The 14,864-nt window shown below is 39.9% G+C and overlaps 1 protein-coding gene across 1 annotated transcript in view; it reads left to right on the forward strand.

The window, feature by feature from the left end:
- Positions 1-11,401, forward strand: part of DYNC1LI1 (dynein cytoplasmic 1 light intermediate chain 1) — a 46,655-nt gene extending 35,254 nt beyond the window's left edge. The window contains exons 9-13 of the mRNA XM_075547102.1: positions 1,430-1,489; positions 1,612-1,656; positions 3,665-3,785; positions 9,428-9,577; positions 11,243-11,401. Coding sequence (XP_075403217.1) covers positions 1,430-1,489; positions 1,612-1,656; positions 3,665-3,785; positions 9,428-9,577; positions 11,243-11,355 — 489 coding nt within the window. The 3' untranslated portion in view covers positions 11,356-11,401. The remainder of the gene's footprint in view (positions 1-1,429; positions 1,490-1,611; positions 1,657-3,664; positions 3,786-9,427; positions 9,578-11,242) is intronic.
- Positions 11,402-14,864: the final 3,463 nt, after the last annotated feature.

Raw genomic sequence — 14,864 nt, forward strand, 5'->3', positions numbered from 1 at the left:
TTGGACATGTGATTCAGGGAAAAATAGTTTTGATATAAGATGTAAGATTCTTAGGAATCTAAACATTCAATTGCATGGTACCTGCCCTTTGTTGGTATGCAAAGGGCCTTCACAAAATTTATGGAGAAATAAAATGAAAACTTAATGGGATTTTGCCACAAGCTTTCTAACGCCCCTTTCTATAATTAATAAGTAAGTCATATGAAAAACCAATTGTTAAATTTTATTTAGATGTTTGAATATCCACTCACACTGTTGTAGCAACCAGTCCATGTCCCGCCGACCATCAATCAGGTGGTGATAGGTGCTGTGAAAATAAAGCAGGGTGGAGAAGCTATAACACGTGCAGTGCAGTAAGGAATGAGACAGTTAGGATATCATGGGGCCTTCTCCTTAGGGAACACGGCATGGATTTCATTCCGAGTAAAATGGGGAGCTATTGGAGAGTTTGAGCAGAGGAGTGGGATAATCTCATTGCCATTAAAAAGGGTCACATTGAAGAAGCCCTAGTGGTACAATATTAAATATTGAACTTAACTGAAAGGGTAGTGGTTTTGAGCCCTAGCCCTGGCAGAGGGAACCCGGGTGACTGTCCCCATAAGGAAGACAGCAGGGAAACCCTATGGGGAAGGTCTAGTCTCACTTAGAGCCACTATCTGTTGCGATTAACCTGAGTAATAAAGACTGGAGGGAGAAAAGCCTAAAAGGATCTCTGGGTCCAGGGAATTAAAAATAGACTGAGGAGTACATTGTTCAGCAACAGTAGAAGCAGGAGGCATTTGTAATTCCATTTTCCCAATTGTTCAGAAGATAGAAGAGCTATTATATGGCTATTGACATTTACATGTTTATAAAACTGAGATAAAGCACCCAATTGTTGTTTAACAAATCTTACAAGTGATATTAATATCCCTCTGGCCTAAATTATGCTCTTCAATACTGTAGTTGCTAGCCACATGTCTTTAAAATGCAAATTAAAGTAAAAATAGTTGTACAAGTTACTTTCCAGGTGTTCAAAAGCCATTGGTGGCTTGTGGCTATGCTTGTGTCCAATACAAACAACATGTTTGCATCCTTACAGAAAGCTGTTGGGCAGCTCTGCTGTAGGGCTTGGCTTGACAGTTCACCTATGTGGATACACTCTAACTCACTGCCAAGGAGTTGATGCTCATAGCGACCCTATAGGACAGGGTAGATCGGCCCTTATGAGTTTCCAAGACTGTTAACTCTTCCCTTAGAGCAGCTGGTGGTTTTGAACTCTGCTGACCTTTTGGATAGCAGCCCAACTTTTAACCACTAACTACCAGGGTTTATGTATATGTAGGTGTTTATAGGGTTGAAGTGTTTTTTAATGAATATACTCTAGAGAGAAATTACTTGGTTTAGCATAATATATTATACTTACTCAGGTATGCATTATTTATTTCAGTTTGTGCATGAAAAAGAAATCGTAGCTGAAGATGACCAAGTGTTTCTTATGAAGCTACAGGTATGAATTTGCATCAGAAGCAAAAATTGCTGGTGCATAAACTGTTCTTACAGGTTTTCTTTAAAAATACAACAGTACATGCTATGAATATCTAACCAGAATTCTTTTTCTCTCCTCCCCAGTCCCTATTAGCAAAACAACCACCAACTGCAGCTGGAAGACCTGTGGTCAGTATTAAAGAATGTGACAGAACTATTGTAAATGCTGACAGAGTTTTAGGGGTTTTTCCTCCCTTTGATTATATACGTAGTTCATATACGTGTGCTTTAATATAAAGCTCAGAATTCTTGAATCTGGTGAGATTGAAAATGATAGGCTTCGTTTTCTTTTTAGATAACAAGTGATGTAGAGATCTATTTTGCAAACAATATGTTATTTACTGTGGTGAGCCCTTCATGTTTTGTGAGGATTTATAAACACAGGTCCTCAACTGCCCCACAAGCAGGTATTATTAGCCCCATTTATAGATTGGGAAATGGAGGCTGTAAAGGTGGTTGTGTATAATCTGAGATTATACAAGTCTGGATTGGAACCCAGATTTGACACTGAAGCATATGCTTTTAATCATAACTTAAAAAAATACTTTTATTGGAGGCTCTTAAATCTCTTAGAATAATCCATATGATCTCCAATGTGTCAAGCACATTTGCACATATGCCACCATCATCATTTTCAAAGCATTCTCTTCCCACTTGAGCCCGATATTAGCTCCTCATTTCTTCCCCTGCCCTCCCTCCCTCCCTCCCTCCCGAACCCTTGATAAGTTATAGATTTTTTCCATATCTTCCATCGTCCTTTGTTGCCCCTCACCCACTCTTCTATCATTCATCCCCCTAGGAGGGAGTCCTAGGTTGACCCTTGTGATCGATTCCCCCTTTCTCCCCCACCTTCCCCTAATCCTCCTGGTATCTCTACTCTCCTTGTTGGCCCTGAGGGGTTTATCTGTGCTGGATTCCCTGTGTTGTGGGCTCTTAACTGTAGCAGTGTTCATGCTCTGGTGTAATCTGATTTGTAAGGTAGAATTGAGGTCATTATAATGGGGTGAAGGAAGCACCAAAGAACTAGAGGAGAGTTGGTGTTTCATCAGTGCTATACTACACCCTGACTGGTTCATCTCTTCCTTGTGACTCCTCTGTGAGAGGATAACCAGTTTTCTACAGATGGGCATTGGGTCTCCACTCCATGCCCCATCTCCCTACACCCAGCCTCCATTCACCTTGGGAATGGTTTTATTCTGGGTCTTAGATGCCTGATACTTGATCCCATCGACACCTCATGATCACATAAGCTGGTATGCTTTTTCCATGTGGGCTTTGTTGCTTCTCAGATAGATGGCTACTTGTTTATCTTTAAGAACCCAGACTGATATATCTTTTGATAGCTGGGCGCCATCAGCTTTTTTACCACATTTGCTTATGCACACATTTTGTCTTCAGTGATCATGTCAGGAAGGTGAGCATCACAGAATGCCGGATTGTTAGAACAAAGTGTTCTTGTGTTAAGGGAATACTTGAGTTGAGGTCCAATGTCCATCTACAATCTTAATTCTTTTTTTAAATTTTTGTTCTTCTTAACATATAGATATGAGAACAGTTCTGGTCTCCTCTCATTATATGTAGATATAGAGATAGATATGTACATGCCTGTATTTAGGCCTCTGTAAATGTCCTTTGCCTTCTGGTTCCCACCATCATGTTCGGTCTTCATTCGGGTGTCGTAAATCCTCGCTGCTACATTGCCCTTGATTGAGCCCCACTAGGCATCCTACGACCTTCCTTCCATTGGTTTTAGTTCACTTGTTCCCTTTTCCCTGGGTTGGTCCCTTCACCCTTCCTTTTTCCCACCTCCCCTTCTTCCGTATCCCCCCAGAATCATTGGCCCTGTTCTTTTCATCTCCTAATTATTTATCCTGCCAACTTACCTAGATAGACCATAACTCATTCTTAGTATGTTCATTTTCTATTGAAGGAAATTCAGTATTCTAAAATGTGATGGGTCTGTAGTCTTACCTAATGACTAGGACACCCTTACAAACATTGTCAGTGGCTTGCAGTGTAGAAATAATGGTTGAATAGAAGTGGGACAGTTGCAAAGTAACTTATTTTTATGATAATAGCTTTCATGAAGTTGACAGATTTTGGGGTTTCATAACTGGTTGTTCATGTTTTTATATAGGATGCCTCACCAAGAGTCCCAGGAGGCTCCCCTCGAACACCAAATCGATCCGTGTCATCCAATGTTGCCAGCGTGTCACCTATCCCTGCTGGCTCAAAAAAAATTGATCCAAACATGAAAGGTATGCTTCTCTTCTTCTCCAAGAAAAGAATACTGTACATTTTGCACTGAAATGCATCTAGAATTTTACATTTTACCATAGCTGCTTTCAGTTTTGTGTAATACCTTCTAGTCTCTTTTTTTATTGTATATAACCAAGTTCCTTTTCTTTTTTTAAAATCATTTTTTTGGGGGCTCTTACAACTCATCATGATCCATACATCCATCCATTGTGTCAAGCACATTATCATTTTCAAAACATTTTCTTTCTATTTGAGCCCTTGGTATCAACTTTTGATTTTTTTTTTCCCTCCCTTCCTCCCTCATGGACCATTGATAATTTATAAAAAAATTTTTTGTTTTATACTGACCAATGTTTCCCTTCACCTACTTTTCTCTTGTCAGTTTATCTGTCAGCTCTTATCTGTACCAGTGTATATCCTCTGGGCTAGCCGGTTTTGTAAGGTAGAATTGGGGTGAGGAAGCATTAAAGAACTAAAGGAAAGTTGTGTGTTTTGTCCGTGCTATACTCCACCCTGACTGGCTTGTCTCTCCCTTGTGACCCTTCTGTAAGGGAATATCCAATTATCTATAGATGGGCTTTAGGTCTCCACTCCACACTCTCCCTCATTCACAATGATAGAATTTTTGTTCTGGGTCTTTGATACCTGGTCCTATTGACACCTCATGATCACACAGGCTGCTGTGCTTCCTCCACGTGGGCTTTGTTGCTTCTCAGCTAGATGGCTGCTTATTTATCTTCAAGCCTTTAAGACACTATATTTGTTGATAGCCAGGAACCATAAGCTTTCTTCACTACATTTGCTTATGTACCTGCTTTGTCTTCAGCGATTGTGTTGGGAAGGTGAACATCATGGAATGCCAGTTTAATAGAACAAAGTGTTCTTGTGTTGAGGGAGTACTTGAGTAGAGGCCCAATGTCCATCTGCTACCTTAATACTAAACCTGTATAAATATATGCACATAGATCTGTTTCCCTATTGTTACATATAAATATATTTACATATATACATGCCTTTATTTAGACCTCTAGAAATGCCCTTTGCCTCTTAGCTCTTTCCTCTTTTTCCTTTTACTTTCCTCTTGTCCCACTATCATGGTCAGCCTTCATTTGGGTTTCAGTCATTCCTCTCAGTTACATGGCGCTTGATCAAGCCCTACCAGGCCTTCTTACACCCTCCTCTCCATCTATCTTAGATCACTTTTTGTTCCCTTGTCCCTGGTTTAACACCCCCCCTCCTTTCCCCCACCTTCCCCTCTCTAAGTCCCCCTGGAACTGGAACCGCTGGCTCCGTTGTTTCTTCTCTGGATTATTTATCCTGCCTATCTTATCTAGATAGACATACAGAGACAATAATATGTGCAAAAACTAGAAACCCAAATGAAGGCTGAACATAATAGTGGGACAAGAGGAAAGTAAAAGGAAATGGAGGGAAGAACTAGGAGGCAAAGGGCATTTATAGAGATCTAAACACCGGCATATATATGCAAATATTTATTATGATGGGGAACTAGATCTATGTGCATATATTTATAGGTTTAGTATTAAGGTAGCAGATGGATATTGGGCCTTCAAGTAATCCCTCAATGCAAGAACACGTTGCTCTATTAATCTGACATTCCATGATCTCACCTTCCCGATACAGTTATTGAAGACAAGCGGGTGGATAAGCAAGTGTAGTGAAAAAAGCTGATGGTACCTGACTATGAAAAGATAGTATCTGGGGTCTTAAAGGCTTGACAATAAACAAGCTGCCATCTAGCGGAGAAGCAGCAAAGCCCACGTGGAAGAAGCAGACCAGCCTATGGGATCAGGTATTAGGCATCAAAGAACAAAAAAATCCTATCATTGTGAATGAGGGGAAGTGCAGAGTGGAGACCCAAAGCCCATCTGTAGGCAACTGGACATCCCCTTACAGAAGGGTTGTAGAGAGAAGAACCAGTCAAGGTAGAGTGTAGCAACGATGAAACATACAACTTTCCTCTAGTTCTTTAATGCTTCTCTGCCCCCCGCCCCCTCTATCATCCGAATTCTACCTTACAAATCCGGCTAGGCCAGAGGATGTACACTGGTACAGATAAGAGGTGGAAACACAGGGAATCCATGACAGATAAACCCCTCAGGACCAATAATGAGAGTAGTGATACCAGAACGGTTAGGGGAAGGTAGGGGAGAAAGGCGGCACTGACAACAGAAAAGTGGGTGAAGGGAGACATAGGACAATGTAAGACATGAAAAAATAATTTATAAATTATCAAGGGTTCGGGAGGGAGGGGGAAAATAAAGACCTGATACCAAGGGCTCAAATAGAAAGAAAATATTTTGAGAATGATAGCAACAAATATACGAATGTGCTGGACACATGGATGGATGTATGGATTGTGATGAGTTATACGAGCCCCCAATAAAATGATTTTTTTAAAAACAAGACAGCAAAAAAAGCAACAAAAGAAAACAAAACAACAAAAACCAATGATAAAAAAAAAGAAAAGCCTGTAATAAAGTAGTGCAAGCTCTGTTGGTTGACTTTTAGGAGTGTTTTCTGGTGGAGTCTGATGGGATGACACCATGTCGTGGTCCCACAGTCTACTTTTGGTATTCCCTGGGGACTTTGTTGCTCTGTTCGCCTTGCTGTTCTGTTGTACGCCCTTAGTGTTTTGCCTTGGTCAGATCGGGCACAATTCCCGCACTGTCTCCAATGTTGCCTCCCGTACATAGCCCTATGGATCATTGAAGGATGTTGTATCTTGTGATGTGCCCAGCCCAATGGTCCTTCTCTCTTGTGTATTGGCTGCTCTGAGCAGGAATATGGTCCTCAGGGCTTGGTGGGCCAGGGTGTGCTCCACTCTCTCTCCCTTCCCTTTGTTTGCTCCTGTGTGCTTTGATCAGACATATCCCTCTACCTGAGCTGTAGCTCCAGTGCTGTCCTCTGAAGTGAATTCTTCTTCGGGGTGGGGTTGGGATTGAAGCCGGCCCCTCAGACCTCTATTGGTTCCCTGCTTCTTGCTGGTGTGTTGCATTCACATCTTGGCGCACTGGGTTGAAGTCTGGTCCCACTTTCCCTGTGGAGAGTTAAACAACACCCTCCCCTCAGGTTGGTTAGTGCCCTGTACCCCCACTCCCCCTGTCTTTTTTTTTTTTCCCCCTTTTTTGGTCTGGATTTGGTCTGACCCCTTGCCATACTACCTGGACCTCACCGCAGGAATATGTATACATAGCTTTTTCCTTATGCCCCTTTTGCATTTTAAGCTTACCTCAGCGGACTGCTTTTGTGCTTGGCTTACTTCACTTAACAAAATTTCATCTAGTTCTTCCCATGTGGTGATGTGCTTCATGCGTTCATCACTGTTTTGTAGGGATGCGTAGTACCATTATATGTAAGTACCACAGTTTTTTAATCCATTCATCTGTTAATGGGAATTTGGGTTGTTTCCAACTCCTTGGAATTGTGAACTGTGCCACGATGAACATTGGAGCACAGATGTCTGACCGTGGCATGTTTTTTGTCACTTCTGGGTATATATGTGCCCAGTAGGGGGATTGCTGGGTCATATGGTAGCTCAAATTCCATCTGTTTCAGATCTTGCCAAATCGATTTCCATAGTGGCTATAAATACCTACAGGTCCACCAGCAGTGGATGAGAGTTCCTATCTCATCACAGCCCCTCCAACACTGGTTACTTTGTTTTTTTGAATTGGGCTATCTTTTAGGGTATTAGGTGGTATCTCACTCATTGTTTTAATTTGCATTTCTCTTATGGCTCATGATGGGGAACATTTTCTCATATGTTGCTTGGCCGTTGAGATTTCTGCCCTTGTGGAACTTCTGTTCAGGTCCTTTTTTTTCTCTTTGGAAGCTAGCAGAGTACTGTAGATTTTAGTAATAACGTCTTTTTCTGATAAGTCATGGCTAAAGGTGTTTTCCCAGTCGGCGGGCTTTCTTGGTGAATTATTTTGTGTTTTATCTTCAGTGTATCCCACTTGTCAATTTGAGCCTCATCTGTATTTGTGTCCTTTCCTGTTTCCAATAACCTATGTGTTCCCTGTACCGAGTTCTCAGGTTTGTCCCAATTCCTTGATTGATGACCCTAATTGGGGTTTTACCTCGAGGTCTGTGATCCATCTTGAGTTTATTCTTAAGCATGGAGTGAGTGAAGGGGCTTGCTTCATTTTTCTGCAGTTAGATATCCGTTTTTTCCAGCACCACTTGTTAAAGAGGTCATCGCTTCCCATTACATATTTTTGGGACCCTTATCAAAGATCAATTGTCTGTATGCTGATGATTTTATTTCTGGGTTTTCAGTTCTTTTCCATTGGTCAATACCAGGTGGTTTTGACCACTGTGACTGTATAGTATGTGCTAAAGTCAGGTAGAGCAAGCCCTCCCACTCTGTCCTTCTTCTTGAGGAGTTCTCTGCTAATTCTGGGCTTCTTTCCTCTCCATATAAAGTTGGTAATTCAGTTTTCCAATTCTTTGAAGAAAGATGATGGTATTAAACTTATATAGTGCCTTGGGCAGAACTGACATCTTTCGATCCACCAGCATGGGATATTCTTCCATTTGTTGAGGTCGCTCTTGGTTTCTTGTAATAGTGTTCTGTAGTTTTCCCCATACAGATCTTTTGTTCTTTCAGTCAGGTATATCCCTAGGTATTTCCATTTGTGTTTGGCTATTGTGAAGGGTACCACCTTTTTGATCTCCTCTTCTGTGGCCCTATCCGATGTATAGCAGTCTGATAGACTTCTGTTTGTTGATCTTGTATCCTGCCACTCTGACATACTCCTCTATTGCTTCCAGTCTTCCCCTTGTGGAGCTTTTGGGAATTTCCATATATAAAATGTTGTCATCTGCAAATGATAGTTTTACCTCTTCCTTCCCCAGGCAAATACCTTTGATGTCTTTTTGCCTTATGCTGTTGACTAGGACCTCCAGTACAATGTTAAATAAGAGTGGGCACAAGTGGGTACAAGGGGCATCCTTGTCTGTTTCCCTTTTTCAGTGGGTTTGTTTTCATCTTTTCTCCATGTCTTGTCTTTCTTTCTGTGGTTATATTTCATAGTTAATCAGATTGTTAACCATTTTCATTATGGTATCATTTTAACATCCATGATACAAGCGTTTTGAAAATTTTGTTATATTTACTTATAGGTAAGTAAATAACAAGAACCTATAACATCATAGCTGTGTCTATAGGAATAGTTTCCTGCAGGTGGAATTAGTAAATCAAAGATTGTTTTTATACCTTGATACTGTTTTATCAAATGGATTATTCAACTTTACAAATCAATATTGAGTGTTGCAATTTTACCACCACCTAATCAGTATTCTCTAATCTCTAGGATACTTTGTTGTTTTTCAGATAGAATCATGCAAGTTTTTCAAAATACTTGGTACACATACTTTATAGTACCCATATTTTTAAAAATTGCCTTTCAAACAAGGAGATACTTGCATCTTCAATCAGCTAGTTTAAAATGGTCATAACATTTAATATAGCTTTCTAGTTTAATAATTATCAAACTAGAAATGAGTTCAGAATATATATAGCTCTTATATTTAAGCTTGTTTCTTGTGTGTGATTACTGTAATAATCATTGATGGGGGATCTAATGTTTAATGTAACAATGCTTATTTTTCATAGCTGGAGCCACAAGTGAAGGTGTCCTGGCAAATTTCTTCAATAGTTTGCTGAGTAAGAAAACCGGCTCCCCAGGAGGCCCAGGTGGTGGTAGTCCTGGAGGTGGGGCTGCAAGTGGAAGCAGTGGTTTACCACCATCCACCAAAAAGTCAGGTATGGTCCCTTGGACAGTTGCTTCAGTGTTTTTTAAAAAAATATGATGTTTAAATTATATTTCCATAAAACTCATTCCTTCAGAGTATACAGTTCAATTGTTTTTGGTGTATTTAGAATTGTGCACCCCATCATTCACAATCTAACAACATTTTCATCTCCTTAAAGTGAAACCTTCAATCATGTAGCTCATGTGATCCAGCACTTCAGGTACCCTGAAACTAAAACTAGGTTTCCCCGGCACAGTAGGAGACAAATGTAGACTGAACCTCAGGTTCTTCAACAAATTCAAAGGCCAGCCTTACTGGGCCATGAGAAACTAGAGGAGGAGCCCCTAGTACTATTGCTCTGAGATATCTTTAAACTTGAACTTAACCCCCTCTCAGAGGTTGGTACAAATACATGAGGCCAAACCATCAATATTTAGCCTAAAGCAGAAATGAAAAGGTAAGTGGGGGAAGGGCCAAGGACCTAGAGTTATGGAAAACAGAAGTAATAAGTTTGCTGACCCATTATGAAAAAACATAACCAGTGTCATTGAACAATATGTATAGAAATTTCTAAATGGAACCATTTAGTGTTACATATAGTGTTACAGATTTGGAAACCCACAGGGACAGTTCTACTCTGTTTTATAGGCTGGCTAGGAGTCAGAAGCAACTCGACGACAGTGATTGGTTTTTAACTTGCTGTGTAGTTTCAACAAAAATAAAGGGTAATCAGAGCATGAACTAGATGCCTGGCTGCCACTCCCCACCATTCTGATCAGGGCCACAATCAACGGGCCCTGATGAGATGGGAGAAGAATGTGGGATGGAACCTCAGGGTCCTAAAACAAACCTAACTTCCTGGACCAGAGGTGAGCGGAGCACTCCCTGAGACTGGTGGCCTGAGATACTCTTTAAACTTTGAATTCAGATGAGTCTCTGAAGTCATCTTGTGGCTAAATAGTGGATTGATTCACAGAATATTGTCATCCATGGTACTGTGCACCTGTAAAGTAATCACCTATGGGAAATCAAATCATGTTTAAAACAGGAGAATGTAAGGAGGGCAGGGAAGTTAGACTGACAGAAACAAAACAACTAGCTTGAAAATACTGAGACTGTTCACACATGGTTTGGGATCTAACTAGTGTCACGGAACAGCTGTGTAGAAGTCAATGAACGGGAATCTAAACTGCTGTATAAACCTTCACTGAGAACACAGTAAAATAAAATTCATTAAAAAGTAGTGTTCTTCTCAGGGCAGAATTCTCAAGTGCAGGTTGCCTTGATTAGAGTTGATAAATTAAATAATAGATGCTAGCTTTATATCTATTTCGTAACAGACCCCACAGTTTTAACTACCAGCACAAACATTAACGTTAGAATCAAGGGCGATGGTGACGCAGTGGTTATGAGCCAGGCTGCGACCCCCAGCGGTGGTGGTGCCGAACTACTAACCACTGCAGAAAGGGCCCGGACCTTCTGTGCCCGTAGAGTTAGTGTGGGAAACTCACAGGGAGAGCTCTGCTCTGTCCTGTGGGGCTGGGATAAACCGGAGTCTCCATGGCAGGGACATTGAGTACGCTACAAAAGTAAATAAAGCCATGTACACTTTTTAACTAAAAACTTATATATACTTTGAAGTATTTTTGTTTTACTTTCTCTTTCTTCAATATAGGTCAGAAGCCTGTCCTATCAGATGTTCACGCAGAATTAGACAGAATTGCACGGAAACCAGTTACTGTTTCTCCTACAACACCTACATCCCCTACGGAAGGAGAAGCTTCTTGAAGATACCAAATAAAGCCATTTATTCAATTTTCTGGGATAATGTAAACTTGCCTCTGCCTTTTCCTTCAAAAGTGGAAGTAGGGAGCTTGAGTGCTTTTTCAGATGGACTAAATTCGTGTCTGATTTTGTTCGTTTGTTTGTTTTGAGGTTGCCCATTTTTATAATGGGCACCATGCAAGACAGTCATTCTACATGATGTAGGGTTGCTATTTGCATGGACATTTTGCATAAGAAAAGAATTTTGAAAAATTCAAAATTTTTAGAACTGAAACACAGCCAGGAGTGATCATATCGTAAAGGCTATTTAAAAGATACAGGAAGGTTTAGAGAAGGGTAGATAGTAATAATGCAATTTGTGCATTTGACTTAGTTGGAAGTCCAAGCTTATTTTAATTAAAACTTTTAAAAATTCTAAGTTCTGTATTTTACAGGGGTAAAAAAGATAATGATCAATTGTCAGATTTGTGCACACCAACATAAATGAATGCAATTAAAATGTCCAGCCACACTAGCAAAATACTGAGAAAGCTTATTAGATAGTATTTGATGTACCACTCATTATCTCAATCCACTTAAGTTATTATCAAAACATGAGTTGGAAATATTGGCCAAGATTTGTTTCTTTAAGATAAAGCACACTGTCTAAAAGTGTAAAAGAAAAATGCAGAGGTTATTAAGATGTAAAGAGTAACAGTCTTTGGATTTGTCTATATATATATATATACACACACACACATATATATATATATATATATATATGGCTCTGCCTTAAACCCTTTTTTTTGTTTGTGACTTTCAACTGTAATCAGTTAATAAAGTATTTATTCTCTGCATTCAGGTTCAAATAATTTATTGCATTTTCATATTTAAATTTATATTTATAAACTAGTGATGGGTTAAGATTTGTTAGTATTTTGAAGTTTTTTACTTACTTAGGACTATTAAGCATTCTGATCTCGTTCCTCCTTTACAAGAAGTGAGGATAGGAAATTCACTATTCTGTAACTTAATTTGGGGGGTTGCCTTGATCAACACTCCCCTCCCCACCCCTGCATGTTCCAAACTGCAGAATCTTACTCCTTCCTAGTCAATGAAAATATAGTCTTACTGTTACTTAATAGGAAGAATCAGTGTGAAATGCTTAACGCTTGACTGATGCACTGATGCATAACTACTTTCTTATAGGCAGAATTCCTCTCAGCAGTTACATTGCTTCAAACTTGTTCTCAATCCTTGTTTTAGAAGTTTAAAAACAATTTTGATCTTTTGACAGTCAACAAAAATCAAATCTGCATTTGACCTGTTGAGTCATTTCAGACAATTGGAAAATAATTGGTTATCCCTACAAATTTGGTTATTTAATTCTAAAACGCATATTCTAATATTTTCATCAACAGGAATAACTATTAAGCATAAATCTTTCGCTAGAACTTTAAAATCTTGGTAGTTGGATAATATTTGATTCCTCAGAGTTGAATATAAATGCTGATATATGAGGGCAATAATTTGTTTCCATGTAGAAACTACTTAGGATATTTATAAGCATGAAAAGATTTGCGTAAACAGTTTATTTCTTAAAATATAGAAGCTAAAAATGTCATGGATAAAATCTTCAGTCCAGAATCTGTGTTTATTGTGATACCAAACCAGAAATCCAAACTTACTGCCATTGAGTCAGTTCCGACTCCTAGTGCGCTTGTGGGTTTCCAGGGCTTCCAACCTCTACAGGCGCACACAACCCATCTTGCTCCTACAGAGCCCCTAGAGAGTGAGCCACTGACTGTAGCGGACAACTCAGTGTCCACCCCACCACAACTCCAGTGCTCTTTTATGGTGTGAAGACCAAATTTTCTAAACTAGAGCTTGGTGAAACAACTGTAACTAAAGAGAAAAAATTGCAAGCTGTGTGTCCTGGTATACTTTGAAATATCTGCTACTCTGTGTGCATGCTAGACCCTTTTGTGTGTGACATTGGAGATGTACTAGGAAATCCTAGGCATTTAGTTGTTACCTGAAACTACTGTAATTGTTCAATGTGGGATTCAGTTTTAACTAAGGCTTTCCATTTGCTATGTTTAAACTTTTAAAATCTATTTTTGTACCAATTTTTGCAAGGAAGGAAATTTGTTTTTAAGCTAATTTTTTGGGTTCTTTTTATGTGAACTTTTTATTGAAGTATAAAATATACACTGTATAAGTTTGAGTTTATGATCTGAACTAGATCAAAACAGAAAGCATTCCCAACACCCCAGAAGTTTCCCCTGTGCCCCTCAGGTAGTTCCCCCACCCAGAGTACCCATTCTCTGAACCTCCTCCTTAGATCTTGCCCATTTTTTATGCTTCATATAAATAGGATTTGTTGCATGTAGCTAGTTACTCTGCAGTATATTCCATTGTGCAAATATAATTTATTCTTTAAGCTAACATGGTTGTATATTTCCTATTGCTGCTATCACAACTTACCACAGTTTTGATACTTAAAACTAGAGATTCATTAAAACCAGAAGTCCTAAATCGGCTTCATGGGGCTAAACTGGTGCCCCAGACCTGGATTCCCTGGGGGCTCTGAAGGAGGACTCATTGCCTTCCTTTTTTAGCATCTAAAGGCTATTTGAAGGAGCCCTGGTAATGTAGTAAGAGTTGGGCTGCTAGCTGCAAGGTGAACAGTTCAAAACCACCAACCTCTCCATAGGAGAATTGATTGGGCTTTCTACACCCAGAAAGAGTTAAAGTCTCAAACCCACAAGAGCAGTTCTGTCCTGTCTGGTAGGGTCGCTTATGGGCCAGCATTGACTTAGTAGTGCTTTAGGTTGTGGTAAAGGCCGTTTCTAGTGATTAGCTTGTGACCCCTTCATCTTCAAAGCATAGCACCTTCAACTCCACTTCCATCTACCCCTCTCAGGCCTTGCTACCTCCCTTTTTTAAGGACACATGGTTAAATTGAGCCAACTCAGATAATGAATAATCTCACCATCTCAAAGTTCTTAATCACAGAATCCCTTAGCCAGGTAAAGTGACATGCTCACAGGTTCTGGGAATGAGGTGGAGATGTCCAGAGGCCGTTAATTCACCCACAGGATGTCTTGGGGTGTTTTTGGTTACTACAGCGATTTGCAAATTGAATGGAAAGATAATGGAATATTCCCATGAACTTTTTGAAGCCCCTTAGTGTTATGAATAATGTCACTGGGCACTCGAGCATTTCTTGTGGGAAATGTACCCTCATTTCCGTTGAGTAGAGTACTGGACCCATAGAGTGGTGTGTCTACATGAAGGAGAGTCAAGAAGCACTCAGTAGGCTTCCAATTCATATGTAGGACTTTCATTGCTTGTATTAACTTGTACAATATTACACCTTAATTCATAATCTTGTCATTTCCCCCAATGCAAACTCCCCTTATACAAGCATGTTTCTTCCAAGCAATGCATGGTTAAGCGTGTCTCTGAGCTAAGAGATGGCTGCAGATGAGTTCTCGGTACTGCGCTCAGTCGGGTGCGTTAGGGTGCCT

The sequence above is a fragment of the Tenrec ecaudatus genome, chromosome 4, assembly GCF_050624435.1.
Source record: "Tenrec ecaudatus isolate mTenEca1 chromosome 4, mTenEca1.hap1, whole genome shotgun sequence".
In the NCBI taxonomy this organism is placed as follows: domain Eukaryota; kingdom Metazoa; phylum Chordata; class Mammalia; order Afrosoricida; family Tenrecidae; genus Tenrec; species Tenrec ecaudatus.